Source organism: Babylonia areolata, chromosome 1, assembly GCF_041734735.1.
Source record: "Babylonia areolata isolate BAREFJ2019XMU chromosome 1, ASM4173473v1, whole genome shotgun sequence".
NCBI lineage: Eukaryota > Metazoa > Mollusca > Gastropoda > Neogastropoda > Buccinidae > Babylonia > Babylonia areolata.
The window spans coordinates 18436565-18464298 of NC_134876.1; the positions used below are offsets into that span (position 1 = coordinate 18436565).

The window sequence follows — 27734 nt, forward strand, 5'->3', positions numbered from 1 at the left end:
AGACAAGGAAAACAGAGTGAGACATCTGTGACTGATGGCAGTTCAAATTTCGGTCAATGGTCATGTTATCCAGATGAATGACTGTCTCTCTGCTGCCAGGATCACTTAATTCTGTCAACAGCGCACATGTCGTTATCTAACACTGACACAGACTATCATGGAATGTGCTGAAGCAAAAAAGAATTCCAATTATGTGTACATATTCACCTCCATCAAAGATATTCAGAACCCTAGCAATCGATAAAAAATCACAAAAAAAAAAAAATTTTTAATTCAACTCGAACAACACAAACTGATGTGTCATGTTTTAACAGTTGAACCTTGGAACGAAAGGTATTCCAAGTGCACTGGTCTTGTCTGCAGTGCACACTATGGTTTTTTCATTTTGCTATTCAGTTTTGTTTTTCCTTCCTATCATCCTTGCAGTTAAGATTCTATTTTCTTCTATTCATTTTAAGCAACAACAAAAAAAGTAGCACAGATAAAGCAATTCATGGTTGACTGTAGATAATACATTTGTTTTGAAGTCTTTCATTGACATCCATTGAACGAAACAGGAAAAAAATAATTTGTGCTTTTATGGATTTTGGGAAAGCTTTTAATTCTTTTTGATGACAAGAATTATGGAGTAAACTCATTAACAAAAGTTTGAAAGAAAAGATTTAAGGTTACCATGAATATTTACCACAGAATAAAATCCCAGGTGTTTTCAAATTATGAACAAAAGTCTTTCACACTTTCAAGGGAGTAGTATAGCAAGGAGAAAATTTTTCACCTAATCTTTTCTATCCACACTTTAAAAAAAAAAAAAAAAATCTTGCTGATCATAACTGTCTTTCTAATGATCTACTTAAAATAGATCATGAAGATAATGTTTCAGAAATTTGCTTCCAATTGTTTGTGCCTTTATTTACAGATGACACAATTGCTCTCTGGGACTAAAGGTCAAAGATTTATTTCATGACGGCCGTTTTGCATGCTGGTCATGTTACAAATTGATATCCGAGGAGAAAAAAAAGTGAAACAAAAGAACTTCACTTGTGTCAGGATAGTGTATGAACAATACATATCATGTGAGTTATTTGTTGCTGGTAGTAGTACCCTACCAGACAGTCTAGACACAGTTTATGATCAAATTTACGACACTCAAGAGTTTCATGGTTTGGTTTGGTTTTCATGCTTTGTATTGGCTTCTCCTCATATTTCATATAATCATGTGCGACACTTGAATAGGTTGCGCATGCATCCTCGCAATGTAAAGCACCAAGCAGTATAGTGTATATATTTTTCAAAATAAATTGTTAAATAAAGCAATACCCAGAAGCGAGTGCTTGGCATACACCGACACATACATACACACACAACCCTCTTTCTCTTGCACACACACAAGCACTCATACACTGACACAAAGGTCTGCAGTGATTAAACATGTCAGTTTACAATGCACATGTCTCGACTCATAAGAGAAACTGAGCCAAGACCTGTGAACCTTTCAGTGTATAAAAGTAGCTCCAGGACATTTTGATGTCATGCAATACCTGTTTTATTCTCTACTGCTCTTTTTCACATTCATTAACAAATGCACTGCAAAAGTTAAAAGAACATATCTGAGTGTGCATGCGAGTACTTATGCAGGTGTGTGTGTGCGTGTGTGTGTTTGTGTGTGTGTTTGTGCATACGCTTACACGTGTGTGCACATGCTCACTGAAAAACAAAAAAGCCAATCTTGATAGGTGTATCCATCTTTTGTCAATAATCTCAGACACACAGACACAGTAGCATTCCGTGAACACAAAAGATGGACAAGCATAAAAAGACAACTGAAAAGCAAACTAAACAACAACAAACAAACAAAACAAAAACCACCATTCAATAGCAACAAAACACCCCAACCCAGAAAGCACCCAATCTTGCACAATATCTGGATAACCATGTGTGTTTAAATATCAAAGTCATTAACAAGTGTGTACATTTTTTTTTCCAACTAAAATATACATAGTTCTTCCCTTTTGTACATTAAGTTGGACAGAAGAAAATGTTTACAATTAATCATTTAAAAAAAAGTGACTGGAACAGACCTGTTCTTTACGTGGGCTTAATAAAATGTTTGTAAACACACATGAAAACCCACATGTACATTCCCTCTCACACATATATACACAAATAATAATTTCTATATCTCATCGACAAGTCATGCATAACTCATCAAACATGCTTTTCATAAGTGAAATAATTACAAACACAGTGACGTATGTTGGACACATGAAGCAGAATCCCCATGACTCATATTGATGCACCCTCATGCAACCGTTACAAACCCAGATTTCATACACACATTTACAATTTGCCCTGGGTCACTGCGACCAAACATTCTTTCCAATGAAAACTGACTGGTGGGCAAACAGTGAAGAAAGACCCCAGACTTGTCAACAGATGATGGGGTGACATCAGCAAACTGGATGAGGACTGTGGAATATGGAGAGCTTTGACTGCCTCATGCATCCAACAAGGCTGGATCACGTCTACATCTATTGTAAATCAGAGTACTAACTAAACTGCATATGAAAATCTACCAGCAGGACTGTTGTGCTGACTGTGTGAGAGTATTCAAACGATCGGAAAGACCTTCAAGAAGAAAACAAGATCTGTGATCTTTTAACTCGATCTGAACTTGCTTTAAACATTGCTTATGCATCATGACATGGATTTTCCAGTCAAAGCCACAGAGAAACATTCAGTCATCTATCTCTGATTTGTTTTTTCACCATTTCAATCATGCAATGTTATAAGGCCGAAAATCATGCAACTTTGCCAACTGAGTTTGTGTACAATTTAACAATGTCATTTTTTTGCACACACTTTTTGGTTGTTGTCATTGACAATCCTGACCAAAAGGTAATGTTTCACAACTCAGTTTGTACTAAATGATTTGATCCATGATTCCAACTTTGATATCAACCCTTAAAAGATACTGCAGAACTTCCATATCTGCTTCTTTTTTTTTCTTTTTTTCATTCATCATTGAAAAATGCTCCTACAGAACTGAAACTGCTCAGGTTGGAAAGGCTGCAACTGTTCCTGACCTCAATATTCACTTCCATTTACTCTGCAGGATTTTTCAAATATATCTTTTTATCTCATCACTTGGCTTCAGGCATTCCACTCATTTCCCAACTCTGCAGCTGACAAGGTTATGTACACAACAAGCCAGTCTCATTTTCACTCTTGACCACGTTTCAGTTTTAATGAAAATCCCATTCCAAACAGCCACAAAAAAATTTAAAAGGAAAATGTACAAAGTATCCACACATGAAAAGGACAAAGAGGCTGCATTCGTTTTGCTCATACAGAACTCTTTCTTCCTCTTCTCTTGACCAACATAATTCACAGAACAATTTTCAGCATGACTCTTGACCAACAATTTTACGGAATACAGTTCCCAGTTTCACCCTTGACCAACAGCTGAACAGGAATACAATCCTCTGATTTACTCCTGACTGACAACTTAACAGGAGAACAATTCCCAGCTCTTTTCTTCTTCTTTTTTTTCAGCATCAAAACCAGCAGTTAAAACACATGCATGTACCAACCAGTGGATCACCAATGAAACTTACAACTGCTTCTCACTTTTCCATCACTCTTCCAGTTATCTCAATTCATGACAATTTTCCTTTGACCTCTGCTTCATCCAATATAAACACACATCAAAAAAAGATACTGTCTTTCAGTCATACATTCACCATACAATAACACAGTCAATAAACCTGAACCAGAAAAGGAAGCTGTCCTTTTGATCCAATTATCTCTGTTGCATTGTACAATCTTTCAGGTTTTTCGAAGCAAGTTCTTTCATTCTCACAGACTGTGTATGCATTTATTACAATGGTAATCCTGAAAATAACGTAACCTTATACACATACACACAGAGGGCGGAAAAAAAGCACAGAAACAAATATCACAACTGTTTAGTTCTATAAAGATACACGTATGTACATCTAATGTTCATCTACATGAATACAGTATGGTCAGCATCGTATATAATGCTACACTGTCATGTGTAAAGCCAAGAGAAAACAAGTAACACACAACTAAAATAATCATTTAAAACAAAAGAGGGTGTGCAGGGGCGGCAATAATCAGAAAAGAAAACACAGACAGAAGGGAAAAAAAAAGGAAATAAATACAGCCAGAATGAAGTGCACAGAATTGGCTTGCATGACTTTTTAAATCTTTTGTGTTTATTGAAACGGCCATTCACAATCCAGACCACAGTAAAAGCATCCTAGTGGACCAGACATGGAATCACAGTTTGCATACAGCTGGTTAAGCTTGCTTCATCTGCTTGCTTCCTCACAAGGGACTGGACCAAGGCAGACAATGAAAATGCACACCATGCATACACATGGTTCAAATTAAAGGTCCCAGTTTTCTACAGCCATGGGGGAAATGAATTCATATCCACTGTGTCAGGGGCATGGCAAAGGAAGGTGGGTCCCAGTACTCTCTGTTTTAACCTTCCCCAACCCAAGTGAGGTACCCATTTAAGCCTGGGCTAACTGAGGAAAATGTGAGGAAAATGTGAAGTACCTTTCCCAGTGACACAACACCACACTGAAAGACGACCTCAAACCCTGACCACTGGTGAACACTGGATCAAAGTCTAACGCCTTATCAATTCTGCCACAATGCCTCTTTAAACATGATCATTGTCATGAAGGAAACATCAGTTATAATGCAGTGACGCACACCCACATATCAACAAATATGCGCGTGCACACACACACACACACACATCCACATGTCCAGAACCCACACACAAGAGCACAGCTTGTGTGCACAAGTATATCCACATGAAATACCACATAAAAAACCATGAACACTCCCTGTGTCTTATCCACATGTACACACAAATCTGCAAACCATGCATTATAAGGAGAACTGTGTACTCATACTAAAATCTACACTGTTGTGACTCATCACACACCAATATAATACCGGACTCAAAATACAGTTTTGCAAGATGTTTGCACAGTACACGACAAAGACACTGATTCAGTATTTACATCCTTAACATGGATCAGTACCTGGGGGATTGTACATAATGGAACAAGAAAAAAAGGAAAAAAAAGAGGAAAAACATGATGTGATATACAATATCAGATTTTATTCTTGTGGACAGATTTCAAATTCTGTTCTAATAAATTGGAATATATCTATATATATATATATTTCATCGTTTACAATAATAAATCATTCTCATTTCAGAATCCTGTTCAGAGTATTACAAGATCCTATGAAAATAAACAAAAACAATGCAAAGTAGCACTAACTAAAGATCACACTAATGCCAGCTGTCCTATTCCCCTACTAGCCACCCACATAAATAGGAACAGACTTCCTTACAAATCACGAACAAAGGACCAGCTTCAGTCAACTGTCAAAATCAATCCTCTCCATGCATCAAGCACAAAGAAGCAAACAGAACATCTAAAGAACATCTAGAGCAAGCAATGGACAAGCCATTGTTAAATCATAAAAAAAAGGCAGCAATGACAGTAACGTTTTGACACATATCCGCATCAAATTTATAAAAAAAAACAATGATGCATTCATGGTTCAACACGTATTTCCCTTGGATCTGGAATGAGGTGAAGCCTTGAGCACAAATATTCACATTGTGTTCATAATCAACCTTCTGAATCGCACAAATTATTCACATCGTATTCATTATCAATCTTCTTAATTAATGTTTTCTGTTGTTAACTTTGCACTTACTTAAATGTGTGTGTATGTGTGCACATGCAACCACAAGAGCGTTCCTTTGTACACATATTACTACATGTACATGAGTGTTTAATACATTCTTGAATGTGTGGGTACACTTGCGTGAGCACATTCACATGCATATGTGTGCACATGTGTCTGCATGCATATGTGTGTTCATGAAGTGCATATAGCTTCCTACATGAAAGAGCATGCAGTCTAATACCCATGTCAAGCACAGCTTTATTGTCTGTTCACTCTTTCCACACACAACTGATCAAACTGCAATACAAATCACAATAACATCATCATCAATAATTTCCTCACGACTTAGGCAAAGTACACACACTGTCGACAGCACACCTGACCCACTCCTGCAGAAACACTAAACACAGAACTGAAAGCATAATAACACAAGTTACTAGCAAAAATGATAAAAGCAGGGGAAAGTGTGGCAAAGACTGATGATGCTCAGATCCGTCATAGTCGGGGAGAAACTTTTAGCCCACCTTGATGACCGTTTCTTTCATTACACCATAGATACACAAGATGCTGAGAAAGAATCTCACAGTTCCAAACATGGGAGGTATTCAGACTGTTCAGAATGCTGTACATAATCATAAATTACGGATATTAAATGGATTCTCTGGGAAGAGGAGTAAACAGATACAGGAGTGCAAAACACAGAGAGAAGCAGACGGCAGGAACGGAAACACGGATTGCACATGGTGTTGTATTTTCATAAAACTTTGCTGAGAAATGAAGTATGCACTCACGCACACTTACACACACTCTCACACAGACAGAGTCATATTAAAACATACACAGTGTCTCTCTTACACATGCGTGAAACACACATACATACTCATCTTTCTCACACACACACTTTTATACACATACTGAATCAAATTACAATGCTGAGGCAAGCAAACACACACAGAACCACTAACGTAACTAAACAGGGCCAACACAAATGTTAGAAGTTAAATTTAACAAAAAATGAATATTCAATTCATATGATTAATGCATCAACACTATCACTCTTTCTAGCCTTAAACCACACAAAGACTCATCTCAAACACTTCACCACATGCTAAAATTTCATCTTAAATTCCACATTTGTTGCTCTTATCATACTAACAAACAAAAAAACCAAAAAAAACTACACATCCTTCTTATTCAAATATAGGTAACTTTCACAAACTCAGTGATGCTGACATGAATTTCGACTCAACGTTTGTTCACCCATGCTGTATCACAGTCATGTTTTCAATCCACCATAAGCGAAGACTGAGCATCACACTCCACAAAGTGTTAGTTTCTTCCCCCTTTCTCTACCAATTGCACATTTCACAAACAGTAAGGTGAACAAGCCTCTATGGTGTTCTGCTGTGCTCGTCAGATGGCAGTTGGGTTTGGGACACAGTTGCAATGGCTGACAGAGATGGAGGACTCTCGGAGTGGAGACTGCCGTCACTGGACAGGGAACTCCTCAGCATCACCCACGTCGGTCACTGGCTCCTCTCCCAACACGTAGGAGATCTTGAACTTTAAACGCACCTTCTCCTGCACAGTGACAACAATAATGTACAGTTGTATAATGTCTTTTAAGTTGAACTTTAAATGCACCTTCTCCTGCCCAATGACAACAATAATGGACAGTTGTATAGCGTCCTTTATCTTGAACTTTACAAGTACCTTCTTCTGCACAATGAAAACAATAATGTACAGTTGTTGAGCATCCTTTCTAAGAGCAATTTACATAAAGAAAAAGCAACAACTTAAATCACATATAAAATGAACCACTCATGACCTCAGTCTCTCTCTTCCCCACCCCTCTCCTACCTCACATATACAAAATGAGAAGTAGGAATGTATGGGGCAATGTTGGAGAAGTAAGACAATGAAAGTGCTTACAGATCCCCCTGAAAGCGGTGTATGACTGCCTTTTTTTTTTTTTTTTTTTTTTTTTTTTTTTTTTTTTTAGTATGACTGCCTACATGGCGGGGGTATAAATGATCATACATGTAAAAGCCCACTCGTTAATACAAGTGAACGTGGGAGTCACAGCCCACAAATGAAGAAGCATAAGTGCTTACAGATGGGTTTTGAAAAAATGAGTTTTAAGTGAAGAGCGGAAGGCAGAGATGGAATCAGATGAACAGGTGTGATTAGGAAGGTTGTTCCAGATGTGAGGAGCAGCAAAAAGGAAGGAGTGCTTACCACAGGTTCATGTACTGAAATGAGGAATTTTCAGAAGGTAACAGTCTGAGGAAGAGTGGAGGAGACGTGTGTGAGTGTAAGTGCTGAATGTTGTGGAATGGAGAACAGTTTGCAGAAGCAATGCTCCTTAGTTAAGGAATAAAATGATATCAGTTCAAAAATTATGTCTGCAACTGAACAATCTTTGTCGCACATGAAAGAAAATTACAACTATCAAACCATACTGCATATGAAGTGAATTACTTCAATGTCTACTAAAGAAGTTAAATTCATCATTCTGCATATCAGTCACACGTTGTATCTAAAATAATCCTTAGCACACTCAACTGCTAGGAATACTGTTTTTTAATCATAAATCTACCAAAAAATACATCCATACCCAGTTTTCACCCATATATTATTTCTTTCGAAATTATCATAAATCTTTTTTTTAAGTCCATCATGAGTTTCACAACAGAGGTCCAGCAACTGATTCACGCTCAAGTACTGACTTCTATGTCATTACTGGAGAAACTCGGTAAGTCAGTATCTAGGTCAGTATGATTGACTTTTTACAAGATTCTAACACAGAAATCAAATGGTTCAAAATCATCTTCAGAATTATTGTTCAGATTACGCCAATGATTTCAGCAGTCATCAAACTCATCTTTCAACTTTGAACATTCAAGACTTTGGCAAAATTTAAAAAAGTTCAGAATGTTCATCAGAAAGTGGTGAAAACAAGTCAGTGACTTATGCGAGAATCTCATTTATGTAAACAACAAAGGCTATGCCCTTGCCCATTGTAAGCATGTGTTTGGCGGGTCTGAGAGACAGCTCTGGGGTAACAAGGGTTAATGAGACAAATTATGAAGCCAGAGCTATGCTCAGGGCGCAGGGCTCAGTGAGTTAAAGGGAGGTAAGGTTACCTTGCGAGGGTTGGCTATAAGCAGGACCTGTGTGATGGCAGTGGGAGGCAGGATGGGGTTGTAGGCTGGTAGATCTGTGGTTGATGGGGGCTGCAGCTTCACCTTCATTATCTGCAATTGAATATATCTATAAAGACCCAGTGGACAGCAACTGTGACTCCTTCTCATTCAGATATCCATGTTTTGGTAACAGGCTGAAGAGCTCTTGCAACCGAAAATAAAAGACAAACATAATTTAACAAACCAATCATTACTAAGAATAAATAAATAAACAAATAAAACATAGCTTGTGTATCAGATACAACGCAGCAACAAGCCAAATTATGCAGGAATAATCAACCATGGAAAACTTTTTTTTTTTTTTTGCAGCACCCTAACCCCACTTTCTTCCCCTACTTTTACAAAAGAGAAGTCATAACACATCAACTTTAAACTGAAACAACTTCTGCAAAACTTTGTAACTTGCATGGACCAAACACATACCAGCTCCACTCACAAAAAAAAACCCACCACACAAAGCCTTATTCACAAATAAACATAACAAAAGCGATTTTGTCAACTTAACTTTTAGTCCTAAAGAGTGAAAGTGAGTGAATGAGTGAGTGTAAGAGTGTAACAGAGAGAGTGAACTAGTGTGTGAGCTTGTGTGTGAATGCACGCACATGTCAAAAAAAAAAAAAAAAGACGCATCATTTCTAACCAGTTTTCCAAACCGCAGCACACAGTAAATCCTTGGGGTTTTTTTCAGTACGCACACAGGTTTCATCACCCACATCCAATGCCGAGCCAAGCATCACCTTGCTCAACGTTGAACCCCCTGCTCACCCACCTTGGGCACTGCAGCCTGGAACATGAAGTTCTTCACGGCCTTGGCATTGGTGCTGAGGGTGGACAGCACCATGACCAGCACATCGGGCCGCGGACGGTTGTTGCTGAAGTGGATCATCGACTTCAGGCCGTTCTTGTCGTACGCCGTGACAGGGGACACATCTTCCGCTTCAATCAGAAAAGTCCAGAAAAAAAAAATCTTCATTTCATCCCTTTGCTGCTGACAAGTATGCTCATCTCGCTGAAATAAAGAGCTGACAGGTCAAGATGTCAGATGCTACTCTGTGTTTGGGGACTTATTCCTCTTGGGATTGTACTGACTTTTGTTCATCAAAATCAATACACCACTGATAAATACACTAAGTAGTATTCTAGTACCTGCACTTTAAACTCATGCCCCACTGATCTCATTTCACCCAGGTTCAGCAGTTAAGGGGTTAAACAAGTATGTGTAAATGTGTTGAACATACACTTACATTTCAGATCTTGGCTAGGACTCAATGCAATCAAACCACCACAGCAAGGAACCTTTTTTTTTTCAGTTTGCCGCGAGTCAGGCTTTGAGCGTTTCCAACAGAAGCAAATTTCAGTCCTTAATAGCTCAGAAAGATGGGCAAAATCAAGACTTTAGACAGCTATATGACAAGAGAAAAAAACAAAACAAAACAAAAAACCACCACAATACCTGGCTTTATACTTTCCAGGGGGACAAAAACGTCCGTCAAGGGCAGCAATTCCTGAGTCTGCACTGGCGGGGGGGTTGGAAGAGGGGCACTGACCATGGGAGAGAACCCAGAATCAGAACTGTCTTTGTCCATGAAGGAAGCGGAGGAGGAGGAGGGAATAGTGTTGGGGGTGGCCTGCAGGGCACTGTTCATGTTAGTGGTGTCAGTGGAGTTCTGCACCGGCACCAGCATGGAGGCATCGTCCAACGCAGAATCCAGCAGTGATGCATGCTGCTGGGGAGCCAGTGGGGGCTGGGCGGCAGGGGTCATGCGGGCAGCGGCCAGCTGGTTCATCGTCAGCTTGGGCTGGGGGCTGCACACAGCACACATGTCACCATGGCTTCACTGCACCTGTCTCACTTTCTGTTCAAAGGAGGTGTCCGGGTGTGCGGACTGATCCATATATGCTACACAACATCTGCTGGGGTTTTTTGTTGCTTTTTTCCCCTGCAGTGAAGTTTTTATATTTCTATAAAATAAAATAAAAATTAAATTAAAACACATGCAATCCAATTCCACATTAAGTCATCAAAATCACAAAAACACATAATCAGGTATCATCAAATCACCTTGTAGTTGGAATGAACTTCCTCTTTCGCTTCGTCAAGTCTCCACACTCAGCTCTTTCAAGTCTGGCCTTAAAACCCACCTCTTCCCAAAATAGCCTCCCTTCCCTGCCTCTTCCTTGTATTCAGTTTCTCCAGTTTTAGAATTATGCATGCATGTGAATGACTGGTGCGAAAGCGCTTTGATTTGTCTTTGCACAAGATTCAGCGCTATATAAATACCATTATTATTATTATTATTAAAAACCAGTAAAGCATTACACAGTAGAATACACTTCAAGGAGTGTACCTAAACACTGACAGGATCAACATCTGCTGTTTAAAATTATAAACTTTTTTTTTAAATGAGCAGACACTTGACCTTGGCATAAACCCAACGCACTGATCAGGCCTAGTGTATAGGGACTCATGACAGGTCTTCATGGTTTCTGCACACACAAACCTTCACACAACAAGGACAGCTTTTCAATTTTACAATCAAACGCTGCTTTTGGTGCTGATGTCACTGCCTATAAAATTCATGAATCATTTCTACTGTGTCTTGTCAATGTGAAATCTTTCATAACAGTTGTACAATGGTTGAAAAGAGTTATACAATATACTGTTTCTCACATATCCTCTTTCTATATAGATTTACTTCCCAATGGAGTAATCAACAATCTCAATACCAAACAAAGGTGTAACTGCTTTCATAGTCTGAAGCTTATACCCAGATACCTATGTCAAAAAAAAAGATGAAGATTACTTGAATCCACACACACACACACACACACACACAAATCTTTATAAAACATCAAGGCAAGCTCAGCCTAAAATCAAGAAGTCAAATGTACACTAAGCTGTAACTCTTTTCTTTTCTCTTTTTTGTGGACTTAACCTTCTCCCTCCATGCAATTGACCACCAACCTCCTGTCTCTATTTCTGTGAGGGGGAAGAGTGCAGGGAGAGTGTGCATGTAGGGGGAGGGGGGGTCGATGTGGGTGTAGATGTGTGTGTTTGAGAGGTGGGAGGGGGGTTCTCCAGCTTCCTATTTCATGCTGTAACCTTACCCAAGCGGCGGTGGCACAAAATCCTTGGAGCGGTTCTTCTCTAGCAGAGACTGGCCCAAAGCGTCCAGGTCGGCCATGGCTGACGGAGCAGCTGCAGCAGCAGAGGAGGTGGATGCTGTGACTGAGGCTGTTGCTGAGGATGCTGAATTGGCTGCTGCACATAGGGAAAGAGCAACCGTCAAGCATGTCACACTCCTTGTTTTATTTTGCGCACAGAAAACAGTCTTGTTTAAGAATGTCCGTTTCCAATGAACAGAGAAGAAATGAGAATAGTAGCAACAGGTTTTTATGAATTTGTAATTATCTGCAGGGTGGTGGTGAGAAACGGGGTAGTGTGTTCAATTTCTTTTAAATTTCTGCAGTGACACTTTTTTTTTTTCTTAAAGTAAAAAAGGAAATTTTATACCCTCAATCCAGATTGACACACATTCATTTTCACAAGAATGGAAAGAATATTTCCAGCACTTGGTTCTTTCAATGCTCAGTCATTGATTGTTAACAGTATCTTTCAGTATCTCCCCAAGTCTCACTTCCTTTCGACAGGACACATTTCAGACAAACGTTATCATCCAAACTTCCAAATCATATTCAAACATTACTGCATCGCTTCTGAGTTTTAAAAAAATCCTCTCTCAGCCACCCTCAGTACCACTGATGTCCTTTCCAACATCCTCACCAGAGAAAACCGATGTCTGAGCAAATGCCAAGTTCCCGAACTGAGGAGCCGCCTGCTGCTGCTGTTGTAGCTGTTGCTGTTGGTGTTGTTGAAGTGGGGGCTGTGCAGGGAAGAGGGGGGAGGGTGCAGAGGAGTAGGGCGGGGGTTTGTTGTGGCCCATGGCAGGGGTCTGCATGCCTCCTCCCATCACCAGGTTCTGGGCAGGGAGCCCTGCCGCCCCCGGAGGTCCCCCAATCATCCCCGGAGCTGGCTGCTGAGGTCACGTCAAGTAAACCACAATCACACAATCAATGTTGATATCTAATAATAATAACAATGATAATATCAATAATTCTGAGTGATGCTCACATCTCCCAGGCAGGGAGTTTGTGGAGTTTAAAAAATTATTGACTCATAAATATACAAGCATCGAGTGCACCATACACAAACAAGCATAAGCACACACGAACACACCTGCACACGCATGCACACAGCTAGCAGAAGTTCAAGAAGTATATTGGTCCATATGACAGCAGACAGAATGGAAGAGGTGTGTTTTGAGCGGCTTCTGGGAGTACATGTGACAGACTGAGGAAAGGCAGTCCGTTCCACACCACTGGGCCAAGACAGGAGAAGAGCGCCAACCTTGAAATTATAAGGACAAGCCAGAGCTTCCAATGTACCTTTATTTACCTGTGTGCTAACTGCTACGACAAGCCCAGGGCTTCCTATTTTGAGGAAGTCTGGGTTTGTTCCCATGTACCTTTTATTTACCTGTGTGCTGGCTGAATCGGTAGCATAAACAGAATTGACAAAGTTGTGTAGTTTGAAGATAGTTACCTCTCTTTACTATTTGTCAATCATAAAATTTTTCTTTCATTTTTAAGATGTTTTGTTGCTTCGAAGAATTGCCAGCACTGTAGAATCAGCAGCTGATCACAAAGATCAAGAAGGACTATAGATTGAAAGTAAGTCACAAAATCATATAAATGGATGCAATATGGTTTTGAACATTAAAACACATGGTCAGGTGGCTAATCTTATAATCTGACCTTCTCTGGGATTCTGGCAGCCAGACAGGTGTCTGCATGGACACAGCAGTTTTCTGATAATGTAAAAATGCTGGTCTTCGTATACAATTAAAAAGTAAGCGTGGTGTTTCTAAGTAGTCAACAGCAACTTATCTAATAGTGGACAAATGACAACTGGCTTAACACAGACATGAATCTATTGAAGTGAAGTGAACGGAAAACAAAACAAAAATGTGGATAGATGGCTTCCATACATTCCATTATCACCCCTTTTTCATCAGCCGAAAATGAAAGGAAACAGAAAATCTTCATTCACAAGTATGGTGGCCAAGTTTCTTCCCCCTTCCCCCCCTTCCCTCCATTAACACAATGGCAGGCCAAAAAAACAATAATTTTGGAATTTTCTAAAATTCAAATAAAGTATGACAACAAAAAACCAATTTAAAAACAGATATGCTGAATAACAGCCATCTACAACGGTGCTCACCTGCTGTGAGGCGAAGAGTCCTCCCAGGTCATTATAGGGAGAGGCAGCTGGAGGGGCATCCCCCAGACCTGCATCACCCAGCAACACAAACACACATACACACCAATGGAACACAACAATAAATGTACGAGTGCAGCATCAACAGCGAACAAACCAAAAACAAAAAATGTTCATGAATCGCACTCCTAACACTCCTATGAGAGAACGCTCCAAAAACAAAAAAACAACAAAAACAAAAAAGTTCATGAATGGCGCTCCTAACACTCCTATGTGGTAATGCGTCCACCTAGGCAATTAATCGAGGTCCCGTGTGCAGCATACACTTAGTGCAAGCAAAATGACCGTGGCAACAAAAGGGTTGTCCCTTGCAAGTCCATAGAAAAATCCACTTTGATAGGAAAACAAATACACTTGCAGGCAGACAAAAAAAAAAGGTGGTTCTCTCTTAGTACCGACAAGTCCTTCCTAGGCACAGCAGCCCAAATTTCACACAGATAAAGCTGTTGTGACAAAAGAGTAATACAACAACACAACAATAACCGTGACTGTAGTGTAATGGTCTAAACAGTCAGTCAATACATGACACACACACAGAGATAAAGTTCATGAATGGCGATCCTAACACTGTAGTGTAATGGTCTGAACAGACAGTCAATACATCATTTATTTTCCACCCCTTCCTTCATCACTGCCATCAAGTATGCTCCTCAGTGAAGGCTGTCAGTTTAATGCAACAAAGTTGAGCTTACAGGTCAGGGTATCAGCACTCACCAGTCTTTATTCAGACTTCTCTTGGGATTATCTATTTTCAGCAAAATCAGTCACAACACTTAAAAGTACACGAAACATAGTAATCACACTTTAGATTCAAGCCACACTGATCTCATTTCTCCATGGTTCAGCAGTCAAGGTGTATATGTGGAAAATGTTGTTGTTTCAATGTTGCAAAGCTGTCTTTTGGATTGTTGCTTGACTCTTTCAGCCCTGAGCCCAAGCACTGCTCTGGAGTCGTATTTTTCATGTTCCTACATGTGCATAAACCGCAAGGAAAGGGAACTTACTTCTACTATATTTGTGGACATATCTACACATAATTTGGAAGAAAAACAGTATGTTTTCTTCATTTTTTTTCTGCATCAATATGGCATGGAAGCCTCCCGAGGCTGTAGACTCACCAGGGTTCAATGGGTTAACTTCCTGAGCTGCTGAGGATTCAGATGTCCCTTGTTGTTAATACTCAAAACCTAACTCTCAGCAAGAATCACAAAATGGCTTTGCCTTTATCATTTGATCTTATTGTATCATGGGTCAACAGATCTTAAATGTATTTGTGTATCATACACATTTATACATGAGTTGGTCTCCTAAACTGGGTGCTGAGTGACTCACTTTGGCATGTATCATCTTGTCATCAGTGTAACTATTTCGTTTGCTATTTATATGTATTAACTCAGTACTGATCCATTCAATATCAGAAATAAAATTCACGTTCTGCAATCAATTAATTCTTATATACTATTTGACAAAAAAAAGAAAAAAAGAAAAGAAAAGAACATAAGAAAAGGGAGGAGGAAGAAACAAGCTACAATACTGCAACAAGATCAGAACTAAAAACAACAACTAGTACCACCAAGTTATAATAAGAATGTCTGTATACAAACATGACAGCGCAGTACATACCCAGGTTCTGAAACTCTGACTGCAAGATAGCCGAGGCCCCTGAGGCAGGTTCCGTCACCGACCCCTGCCGCGCCGGGGAGTCAAACCCAAGGTCCAACAGTGATGTATCTGTGTGCAGCACAAAGGAGGGGAGGGGGTGTGGATCGAACGGTAAATGCTTAAGTAAAATCCAAGATAAACAACTCCATTAAATGACACAAAAAGGCATGCAACAGCAAATTCTTAACACTTCGTAATTGAGCCACTGCAAGTCTGCTGCATGTCACGTGAGCATGGATACTACGAAGAAGAAACCAGCATGGAGGGCAGGTCTGCTCAAAAATATGTAACAGAATATTACATTCTGTGTTAGGGTGAATGTGGGTGAACATGATGACTGACTGACCGCTGCCAGAATGCTACACATTATTAACTGAGCAAATAAAAAATCCCGTTAACTACTACAGTTTCTACATTTTTCGTTGCATTGCTTTCCGTCATTTCTTTGGCTGATATCCAGCCTGCACTGGCTTGTTGGCTTGCCTAATTGTCTCTGCTTACTAGCATTTACGGGCTTCTTTCCATCTTTAGTTTGGTGTTACCTGATTGGCTGCTTGCCGGTTTGCTCAAGCTGTTATGTAAAAGGAAAACAGATTGTTGTTTTCCTCAGCCTTAGTTTCAGAAAAAAAAAATTAGTACAGGTGATGAGTAAAATGATGAATGATGAACATATTCAGTTACCTCTAGCTCTTTCATCTGGTTCTCCATTTTCGTCTGCCACCCCTTGCACTTTCTTCATGTACAGAGACATGGCTTTGGTGACAGCGTCGTTCACCTTCAGGATGTCATCTGAAAGGGAAAAGGACATGCCCACAGTTACAAAAGGCATACACACGATGGAACTGCATAAGCAATGCACACAATCACAAATGAGGAAAATGAAACATAATGGAGTCAAGGAAAGGATGGGTTCCCTGAATTGTTTGGATTACACAAGCACATTTCACACTACCAAGCGACATTGTTTTTTTTTTTTAAAACACAGACACTAGTCAACACAAGCATTTTTTTCTTGACAACTGAAACTTAAATCATGTGGTAAGGAGACTCCACTGTAACTGACCAAATACATAAGGATGATACTACTAATAATCAAAACAAAACAATGCCTTTATAAACAAGCAATGTTTAGTGTGCAAGTGTGATCAAGTGATCTGGCTACTTGAAACTTTCTGATGCTCTTAAAACATTTTTTGAGAATTCTGAGCAAATGAAAAAGAAAAAAAAAAAGATGAAATGAAAAAAAAAATCAAATTTTTACAAGATAATCCTCTGAACTTGGTACAAGCAAAAGACAATTAAGAAAAAAAATCAAAACATTACAAGCCATTCAGATGCCTTCACAATCTTCGCCAAGACAGCAATGCAGCATGCATGTGATATCATCAAGTAAAAACCAAACACTGTATAAAACCATTTCCTTTGCAAGAAACACACACATACAAATGCTCACGCATACACTTTATCTTTCTCACACTCATACACACACACTCAATCACTACGCCTTCCCCCTCTTTGCATACAATTCAGTCTGGTGCACTTACACACACACACACACACACACACACACACACACAAAACCAACCAAACAAACAAAAAACACGCACACACAGAGAGTATTCTGGGACAAAACACATACTGATGGCATCTGTTTCATTTTCCTCAGTTTCACTCGCAAGTCGGAACAGTTTTGGCCGTTGTTTTTCCAGGTTTTCGTACAACTCCTGCAACCAAATCAGATCACATCATTTAATTAAATACAAAAACTGAAAACAATCTTGTAAACTTGATCAGATCAAATAAAATAAAAATACAAAAAATGTATTGCTTGGCAGTGTGAAATTTGCTGGTGTAATCCTTCATCGTTCACATTATCCTAGTTGATTTGTGATTTTTTTTTAAAAAGAAGAAAAGAAGCTTAGTCTCTGTGAATGATCATTTAGACATAATCAAAAGGCAGCTAACACAAATGATAATCACTTCAACTGGTTTGTGAATGTGTTTAAAAAATACAAAGGTACTATTCGTGTTTTTCCAAATAAGGATATCCTCATATTGTAAAAATGTGTGCAATCAGAAAACGGATGCGTGTCTAAGGATAAGTAATTCAAATAATGAAGATTTGATGCAGTATAATATGAACTGTGTAACTTCTGATGGATGATATGATCCAACTGAAATCTCTGAAAGGACAGAAAACTTTTAAAAGACAAATCTAAGTCAAAACGCTGCTCTTGCAAGAAAAAAATCATGAAATAATCTATCAAATGAGAAATTTCCCTGATGTTTGCACATCGTAATCCATAAACTGTTGATTTAAAAGACAACTGCACAAAACGCACAAATCTATAAGACCAGAAATATCAATCATTCTTATCTTTCCAAGACAACAAAGTCACAAATTTATTTAACAAAAAATTTCCTTCATAGCATAATCTACATGAAGCTGCCTGCTAGTTTCTCTTCATCCCAGTAAACTTCATTCATGTGAATCATCATCTGCATGAAGTTGCCTTGCTAAATTCTCTTCTGTGACTCACCTTCATCATTTCAATGTCGGACCTAGAGGAAGACGTGGTGTAGAAGGTCACCATCTCTGTCAGAAGTTTGACCTGGTTGTTGATCCCCTCCAGCTCATTGATCCTCCGGGACCGCCGCTCAGACTTCTCTGCATCCTTCACACAACAAATGACACTGTACCTACTCTGTGGAATACTGAACTTTAGTGATCAATAACTGACACTTTATCTACTCTGACACTGATCAGCATCACTCTCTAACTTCTATGCATCCTTCACTCAACAACCAACACTGTATCTATTCTGTGGAAAACTGAACTTTATCAATCAATAACTGACACTGTATCTACCTTATCAATCAATAACTGACACTGTATCTACCTTGTGGAATACAGAACGATATCAGTCAACAACTGACACTTTATGTACTCTGTGAAATACCGATCAACATCACTCTCAAACTTCTATGCATCCTTCTCACAACAACTGATACTGTGTCTACCCTGTGGAATACAGAACTGTATCAATAAACATCACCTTTCTGACTTTTCTGTATCCTTCACACAGCAATTGACACTGTAGCTTCTCCTCTGTGGAATACTGAACTATATCAATCAACAATGCCTCTTCAGCAGCTCTGAATCCTTCACACAACTGACACTGTATCTACTATCTGGAATACTGAACTATACCAATCAATATTCTCTGCATCCTGCAGGCAACTGACACTATATCTTCTTTGTGAAATACAGAACAATATCAAACAACATCGCCTCTCAGACATCTCGGCATCCTTCACACAACAACTGATTCTGCATCTACTCTGTGGAGCAAAGAAATATATCCATACTTTCTGTATCCTTCACAAAACAGCTGACACTGTCTACACTGTGGAACATTGACAGTATTCAATCAAAAGAAAAAAGGAAACCAAAATTTTCTGAAAGCAAAGTTTTACAAGCAGATTTGTTCTGGCACTACATACAATTAAAAATGAAGTTACGCAACAAAAAAACTACATCAAAAAACAAACCTAACAAATAAGAAGAAGAACAGATGATACAAACGGAAACAGGTTAAGGTGGGACAGACAAGTCAAAAAGGGATTAGACATGTTGTAAACCAAACAGAAACAAATCTTAAACAAACCACAAATCCCAGTTTTGTGAATCAAATTAAAAGAAAAAAAAAGGAGATTAAATATGATGCTTAACTCGTCTGTTCAAGACAAACAACCACACAATAAAACTCCTGTGTAAATAAATAGAAGATATGCTGTTGCCATTTGAATAATCAAAGCAAACTCAAAAGTGCATGTGACACAACTAACCATTCAAAACTACCACTTACTTCTTTCACCATGTTTTTGATAAGTCTGTTGGCAGCCTGCAGATCATCAGGATTCTTGCTTTTGAGGAGACGGGAAAGCGTCTGAAATATTCAGTGCTCATGACAATATTTGAAATGCAAAAAGAAAATTTTCTATCTAAAATTACATTTAAATAACATACTTACCGTGACCCAACTAGTGCTGACTCCGGCAGGGGTCTGACATTCCTGTCCTGTGCAAACTACTATCCGCCTATGTGGAGAAAACGAAAGTAACTACAGCCGATGACCTCCCGGAAGTAGGTAACCTCCCCTTTGTCCCGCTGGCTAGCGCCCTCTTTTGACGGCAGCCATCATGACTCCTGTTCCTGTGCTCTTCATACAGCTAAGTTTCTTTCGTATTCTCTGTCTGTCTGTCGATTCTCTGGCATTCTTGTTTGTTGTCAAATTATGTCTCCAACCAGGTCACATAAAAGTATTGCAAGATTTACACACAACATTTTAAATCTCATTCTTCAAAACTGATGAACATTCCAATCCAAACTAAATGACTGATTATCATTAGAACCTTTCTGCAGTTTAAATGACAAACCCTAAAATAATACCATATCCATCCTCTTTGTCAAATTTAACTGATTTACTTTCAACTAATAATTTGTTGACAAAGTGAATCCGCTTTCCACAACCCACTCTCACTGCTTGGTGGATGTTGATACGTTTCTTCAGAACAAATGAAAATAATTATAAAATTCAAACTTACAAAAATGAACTTTGATTTCTATCCAAAGAAAAGAGCTTTTTGCTTTCTCTCTTTGAACTGGCCATGTGAACAAATATGAAAAAACATCAAACACATATTCATTTCATTATACATAAAAAAAAAAATAATAATAAAAATGTCAAAGCAAACAATTTAACAAACAATTCAGTGAAAATTACCCCTACAACCTTGGAATTATGTTAAAAACCTATCTGTCAATTGAAAGACTTTTTATGGGAAACTTAATCTTAAAGAAAAAAAGAATATGAAATTTCCTTGATGTACCTTGGCTTTTTCTTCATCCTCAAAATCAGCCCTCCTAGGCTTGGGAGGAGGAAAGGGATCAAATGTCTGAAACAAAACAATCATTTCTTTACATATATTACAAAGGACTGTCTTAAAGGTTTAGAAACATATCATTCATTCCTTTTATTCTTCTTCAGCCATATCTTGATACTGAAAATCTGCAAACCAAATGTTAAGGACAATTCTTATCTGTGATTTGCTATGTCGGCTGCTGACATCAACTTTTCATTCGAAGTCACCAATTCAACAACTGTCAAAGTCACCAATTCAACAACTGTCCGATCCGGTTAGTAGTTTCATCCTGGCAGGACTAGTCAAATTTGTAGTGACATACTTAAATGGTCTCCTCAGTCAATGTGGTCAGTCACTGCAGGAGGTTCACTATGCTGAACAATCAAATTCTCAGTCAATATGTCAACAAAACAAAGTATCAGGTCAAGAAAACAGCCCATCCAGATTGGACAAAATTTGCCAATTACAGCAAAGCTTAACAAAAAGCTAGCCAAGGGAACGTACTCTGCATTACTATTTCTTTCAATTCACCCATGTACGCAACAATCATAGTCAACTTACTTTTCTTCTTCTTCTTCATTTGTGGGCTGCAACTCCCACATTCACTTGTATGTACACGAAAGGGCTTTTATGTGTATGACCGTTTTTACCCCGCCATGTATGTAGCCATACTCAGTTTTCTGGGATGTGCATGTTGGGTATGTTCTTGTTTCCATAACCCACCGAATCCTAACATGGATTACAGGTTCTTTAACATGCGTATTTGATCTTCTGCTTGTGTATACACATGAAGGGGGTTCAGGTGCAAGCATGTCTGCACATATGTTGACCTGGGAGATCAGAAATATCTCAACCCTTTACCCACCAAGCGCCGTTACCGAGATTCAAACCCGGGACCCTCAGATTGAAAGTCCAACGCTTTAATCACTCTGCTGTTGTGCCCGTCAGTCATTTGACAAATCCATCCTTTTGGGGGATTGGTTTTCTTTTTTATTGAATAGAAAAGCGCATTTATGCGTTCCCGCATAGCTCTCATGTCCCTGATCCTATACCCACTCTGAAGACGAGCTAAAAAACAATCTGATCTTTTCACAGTTATAAGATTAGCCTGAAAACGTATTAATAACAAGAAAGGCAAGGCCTTCAAGACTCACTTGTGACTGAGAGTAAAACACACAAGCTTTTTATGTATTGAGTATAATTTCAAAATGTAATGTTTAAGGTGAGAAACATCAGTTTAAAGCAAATTAAGTCCCCTAGCATAATTAGAGTAATTTCCCTTTTTTACTATCTGCACCAAAACATTTGCAAAATAAATAAATAATTCCATGCTTAGCAGTTCCTGTTTGAACAAAAAATGATAAAAATGACTCCTCTTGTTGTTGGGTCAGAATATCAGATTCAAACACTCGACTGTTGGCCGCCGTTCTTTCTCTGTTTCTGAACCTTGCGATTGGAATGAACTTCCTTTTTTACTTCGTCAAGTCTCCACACTCAGCTCTTTCAAGTCTGGCCTTAAAACCCACCTCTTCCCAAAATAGCCTCCCTTGCCTGCCCTTCCTTGTCTTTAGTTTCTACAGTATTAGAGTTATGCATGCGTGTGAATGACTGGTGCGAAAGCGCTTTGATTTGTCTCTGCACAAGATCCAGCGCTATATAAATACCATTATTATTATTATTATTTATCAAAGTGCCAAGTTTAGACAATACAAAAAATATAAATATAACAGTAAATGCAGTTTGCATATAATTAGGCTTCATTATTTATTTTTTTGTGCCCATCCCAGAGGTGCAATATTGTTTTAAACAAGATGACTGGAAAGAACTGAATTTTTCTATTTTTATGCCTAATTTGGTGTCAACTGACAAAGTATTTGCAGAGAAAATGTCAATGTTAAAGTTTACCACGGACACACAGACACACACACACAGACAACCGAACACCGGGTTAAAACACAGACTCACTTTGTTTACACAAGTGAGTCAAAAATGAGAACAAAACAATCAATGACAAAGCAGATAATATCAAATGACATAACCCACAGTTACGGGAACAAACAATGATGAAAGCAACCAGTTTCCTTCTTCTTTCTTTTCTTCTATACCTTGTCCATGTATGTTGGATCCTCCTTTATGATCTTCTGCTTCTTCAGCATCAGGTAGGCCTCAGCAATCTTGGTCTCATGTGGCAGGCCCTTGTACCAGCTGTACAGCAGCTCGATGCAGCGTTTCTTCACTCGCTCTGAGGTCTTGCTTCCTAAATACTGTGCAGATGAAGACACAAACGACCAACGAAATGTATTACACTATGCTGAAGAATATAATCAATCAAAGACATGTAGTCAGTGCAATCAGTGATCACATGCCTATATAAGTAGTCTGTATAATCCTTGAGAAAATGCTCACAAATACACAGTATAAAATCCATGATCAAATGCTCATAAATGCAGACTGTAAAATCTATGATTAAAATGCTCAGAAGCCAAACATTGTTCAATGAAATGTAAAACCATTATGCATTACACAGTCCTTTTGGATCATGATCAGTCTGCAATTAGGAAAAAAGATATCCATTACATTTCCAAGCACTGATTTCATTATTCTTTAAGTAGAAAAAAACTAAAAGGGAAAAAAATGATCTTAACTGCCACTTAACTGTGTAAACTATTGTCAGCCTTATCAAGAGGTGGGGCACATTCCATCCCTTAAAGAAAAATCAGATTTTCTATTTTGGATTTTTCAATTAAATTGTGGGTAGTATACACTTACTGAGGCAAAGGCAAATAACATGGCTGAATCAGAAGATGAAGAGTCTATCAAAAGTCTATAAACTTACCTTGGGAGAAACTATTTTAATCAGTTCATTCAGGAATCTGAATTTTCCAATTTCCTGGTGAAAAGTTCTGCCACAATTCTTCACACAAGCCTCCAAAGTCTGAAAATAAAGCACAGCAATCAACACAATGTAATAAAAGCAGTGTGCAATTATCTAAAAACAAAAACAAAAAACAAACCCCAACTCTTTTCAATACTTCTTTTGAACACAATGTTTCAAGAATCAACGCATCTATAAGGCAATACTCTTTTTTTTCTCTCTCTCTCTTTCATCTGTTTTATCATAAATATACTGGCCAGAAAAGATAATAAATACTAAAATAGCTTTGCTACTTTGCAGTTGCCATATCAAACTCGCCAACCCTTCCTCCTCCATTATTTATAATTTAGGAAAAATTGACAATGCAAACAGAAAAAAAATGCAGCTTTGAAGACCTTTTTTAACTTGAACTTAAAGACGTATCACTATGTACCTTTCCCCAAATTTTCCAATCAAGTGTCAGTCATATGTTTCAATGCAGCATAAGATATACACTTACACTTAGGGCGCAGAGTGCCTCTCGTTCTGTTGGTGATTGCATTTTGTGGGCCAGCAGTCTGACTGCAAACTGCGGCCCTTCCAGTTCTTTGTTCACTTGGTCACAAAATGAAGCAATGGCATCCCAGTCATCATCATGAAGAGCTGGGCTGGTTGCCTTGTCTAAAAAATTAAACAAATTTGTTTGTCTTAAATGTGGGAGAGACAAAGACGGAGACTGACAGGCACACAGAGATTGACAAACTGACTCAGGCCTATCAGGGAGAGACTAGAAAAATGACCCCCCCCCCCCCCCCTTCCCAAAAAAGAGAGAATAATTATCCAAAAAAAACTCTGACAAAGAAAGAAAAAATGAGTGAAAACAGAATGATACATAACTGACATGCTCAAACAAATGAAGTATTCCAATTTTAGCGATCAACTACAGATCTGATGTGCAGATGCATATTTTTTGAAAATTTCTGTAACATGCACATGCAGTGGTCTCGGTAGAATTTTTAAGTCAAGGTTAAACTGCCCCCCTGGAATAGAAAACACTGATCAGTGTGGAATTTAGTGCAAGTATATGTATGTGTGTGTGTGAGAAAGTCGTGCGTGTGCATGCGTGTGTGTGAACGTGTCAGTGTCATCTTTTAATTAAATTTTATTTCCAACTGTATATAGATCTACATCCACTGTCTTCAGCTCATGGTTGGTTTGTTGGGGGTGAGGGGGGTGTGAGGGACTGAAGGAGGGGGGGGGGGGGGGGAGTGAGAGTGTGTGTGTGTGTGTGTGTGTGTGTGTGTGTGTGTGTGTGTGTGTGTGTGTGGTGTGTGTGTAAGTATGTGTGTGTGTGTTTGTGTGAGAGAGAGAGGGGGGAGAGAGACAGAAAATGACAATGACAAAAGCTTTGTCCATTCAGCGCTTTAACACCCTTCCAGAAGGAACAAAACATACTTGTGATGCATCTCAAGCAATCTGCATAATCATCAATACCACATACAGAGACTGTATGCATGCATTCAGTAATATACAATTTCATTCATCATGTGACTGTGAGCACAGACATGCATAAGGTTGATAGAGAGAGATAGTAAGTGTCTGTGAGTATGTGTGTGTGTGTGTGTGTGTGTGTGTGTGTGTGTGTTGTTTTACATGCCTTTCAATAGTTTCTTTGCACCATGGACTTCCTATCTTTCTAAATGGATCAGAGAACTGTTTGATGCTATTACATAAGCATAAAACATAACTTTTTCTGTGCCAATATGACATCAGCTGATGCTAGTGCCACAAAGACGTTCACTGGTATTTTGCATTTATTCTGATTGTTTCTTCATATGAATTTGGTTCAATGATCACAAAATGACTGAACAAAACTTTAGCTTGATTATCTGTAGAAATTTTAAAAAATTCAAATGAGCATTCATCAGGGGGAAGACTTTTTTTTCTCTTTGGTCATGATTTGTAACTTGGGTATATGGAAGAAGAGTGAAAAGGGGGTTTGCCTCATATACAAAGAATGCATTAGAAAGTTATCAGCCAGAGACAGTGCTTCAAGTCAATGCCCGATTGGATTTGCACAACATTGCAAGTTGTTGGTATGATGTATCTCTTGTCTCTAATGTCTGACAATTCATTAGCACAAGAAAATTACGACAATGGCAGAGATGAGACTGACAGCACCATTCAACAGTTGTTCGGTCAAGCTATCAAAGCAGACAGCATTATTTTGAGTGGGCAACAGACAGAGGAGTATGTATGTGTTGTTTGAGAAGGGGAGAGGGAGGAGAGGGAGTGGAGTGGTGAAAGACAAAAAGCGAAAAGGTCATAGACCAATCAGAGGGCATGAAAAGGGGTGTGGACATCAGAGAAATGTTGGTGTCACTGAATGCCATGGAATGGACAACAGCCGATAATCCAAGATTTTCACATACTGAGGGTTGAAAGTGTAAAGGTTACAGGACAAATAATACATGTTTATTTGGGGGGGGTCCCAAGCTTTTTGTCACTGATCATACCCATGACTTTTTTGGTTTTAGCAGAGGAAGCAAACTGGCAAAATACCTTTATACTTAATCATAGGCTCATGTTCAGCCTGGACCGAGTGAGCGATATGAAAGAGCTTCTCCCCAAGTAGGAGGAAGTTCTTTGGTGTCACAAAGCTTGACTGCACAGTTTATGAGAATATGACTGACCTTTTAGTTTTACAGTGACTGAACACACATTTACAAAGTCACTGTTTAATTTGTTGGGACATTCATTCATTTACATGTCTACAAGAGGTATGGGATGACTGTCATCATAAACTTATAACCTGTTTTATTCCAATCTGCCAATATAAACTGACATTGACAAGCATGTCATTTCCAGCTACATTCTCATTCTGTTTTCTTTTGGGGTGTTGTTCTTGTTATATACAAATTATTATCTTCACTTTGAAATGCCTGAATTATTATCTGTGATAAAATCAATTGGTAACAAAAAAAGAAAAAGAAAAAAAAAGCCCAGATCCAGAATCCTCATTGTTATTTCATCACAAAGACATTCACATTTTTTCTGTATCTCCTGTAGGTTTGTTTTCTTCTTTTTTTCCACAAGAATTATAATCATATTTTCATCACCCCTGGATTCTAATAATTCCCTTGCAAGGAAAGCACACTTTTTTCACAAAATTATCTGGCACTGAATAGGCTATCTGTTGTTGTGTTAGCAAGTGAGAGTCAGTGAGGTAACTTTCTCATACCTTTCACAGTTTGAGTCCCTATTTCTTCTTACACCTTTGCAATAAAAACAATTAAACTAATTTAGTAATTAACCAAACTATGAATATTACTAAAGAGTAAAATTACAACACCCAGGTTGTTCCAAAGAAAGGAGTTTTAACAATGGACAGCAGAATATATGCTTTGTCACTGCAACACTGCACTTGTGTGTGTGTGTGGTCGTGTGTGTATAAGTGCATGAGTGACTATGGCACACACTCACACATGTGTGCAAAAATAAATGCATGTATCATTACATGTTTGCAACACTCTTCCCGAGTCTTGGGTGTGCGAGTCTGTCACTGTGTCAGTTTTGTGTGAAAGATATGCCCGAAAGTGTGAACTGAATCCCAAATAAATTTGACAATACACAAAGACAGGAATATATTTCGAGATTTCCGTTTAGTACACCCTCTTTCCGAAAATTCGCCAGTACGTTATTACAATGCAACCGGCTGTTTTCGAAGAATGTCACAGCATGTGAGATAATAAACTTGCAGACGTTCAGTTGTTTCACATCTCATCCAAAAACCGGATACCCCCACCCTTTGCATGTTGGCCTGCAGCAATGAATATGCAACTTCAAATAGACACAGAAACGAACCAAAACCAAGATCAGTGAATGAATAAACTAAACGTGTAAAAACAAAATTACGAATTCGTTATTACGCGTGGAACAAACCCAAAAAACTCACTTAGGAGAAGCTCTAAAGTGACGTTTTCCTCCGCCATGATGTCTA

At 38.7% G+C, this 27734-nt stretch overlaps 1 protein-coding gene across 2 annotated transcripts; it reads right to left on the reverse strand.

Moving 5' to 3' along the window:
• Window positions 1-824: 824 nt before the first annotated feature.
• On the reverse strand, window positions 825-27734 carry LOC143280328 (ADP-ribosylation factor-binding protein GGA1-like). Of its 2 annotated transcripts, none has more exons than XM_076584973.1 (17): window positions 27690-27734; window positions 24255-24415; window positions 23717-23815; window positions 22986-23144; window positions 20848-20913; window positions 19824-19904; window positions 18495-18629; window positions 17594-17678; window positions 16636-16743; window positions 15916-16023; window positions 14236-14303; window positions 12739-12988; window positions 12063-12216; window positions 10408-10760; window positions 9724-9890; window positions 8895-9005; window positions 825-7329 (listed from the first exon to the last, which is right to left on the reverse strand). In XM_076584973.1, exons 1-17 carry the CDS (start codon window positions 27724-27726, stop codon window positions 7237-7239), a joined length of 2235 nt encoding a protein of 744 aa, XP_076441088.1. In that variant the 5' UTR covers window positions 27727-27734; the 3' UTR covers window positions 825-7236. The 2 variants fall into 2 exon arrangements, with proteins under 2 accessions (XP_076441088.1, XP_076441081.1); XM_076584966.1 differs by having other exon boundaries at window positions 826-7329; window positions 12739-12991.

Bases quoted from the DNA above. Each gene is read 5' to 3' on its own strand.
- LOC143280328 (XM_076584966.1), bottom strand. From the start codon at position 27,726: ATGGCGGAGGAAAACGTCACTTTAGAGCTTCTCCTAA. The intron at 17,679-18,494 runs GTGAGTCACAGA...ATTTGGTTGCAG, and splicing joins CCGACATTGAAATGATGAAG to GAGTTGTACGAAAACCTGGA. The intron at 14,304-15,915 runs GTATGTACTGCG...TGGGTGATGCAG, and splicing joins GTCAGAGTTTCAGAACCTGG to GTCTGGGGGATGCCCCTCCA.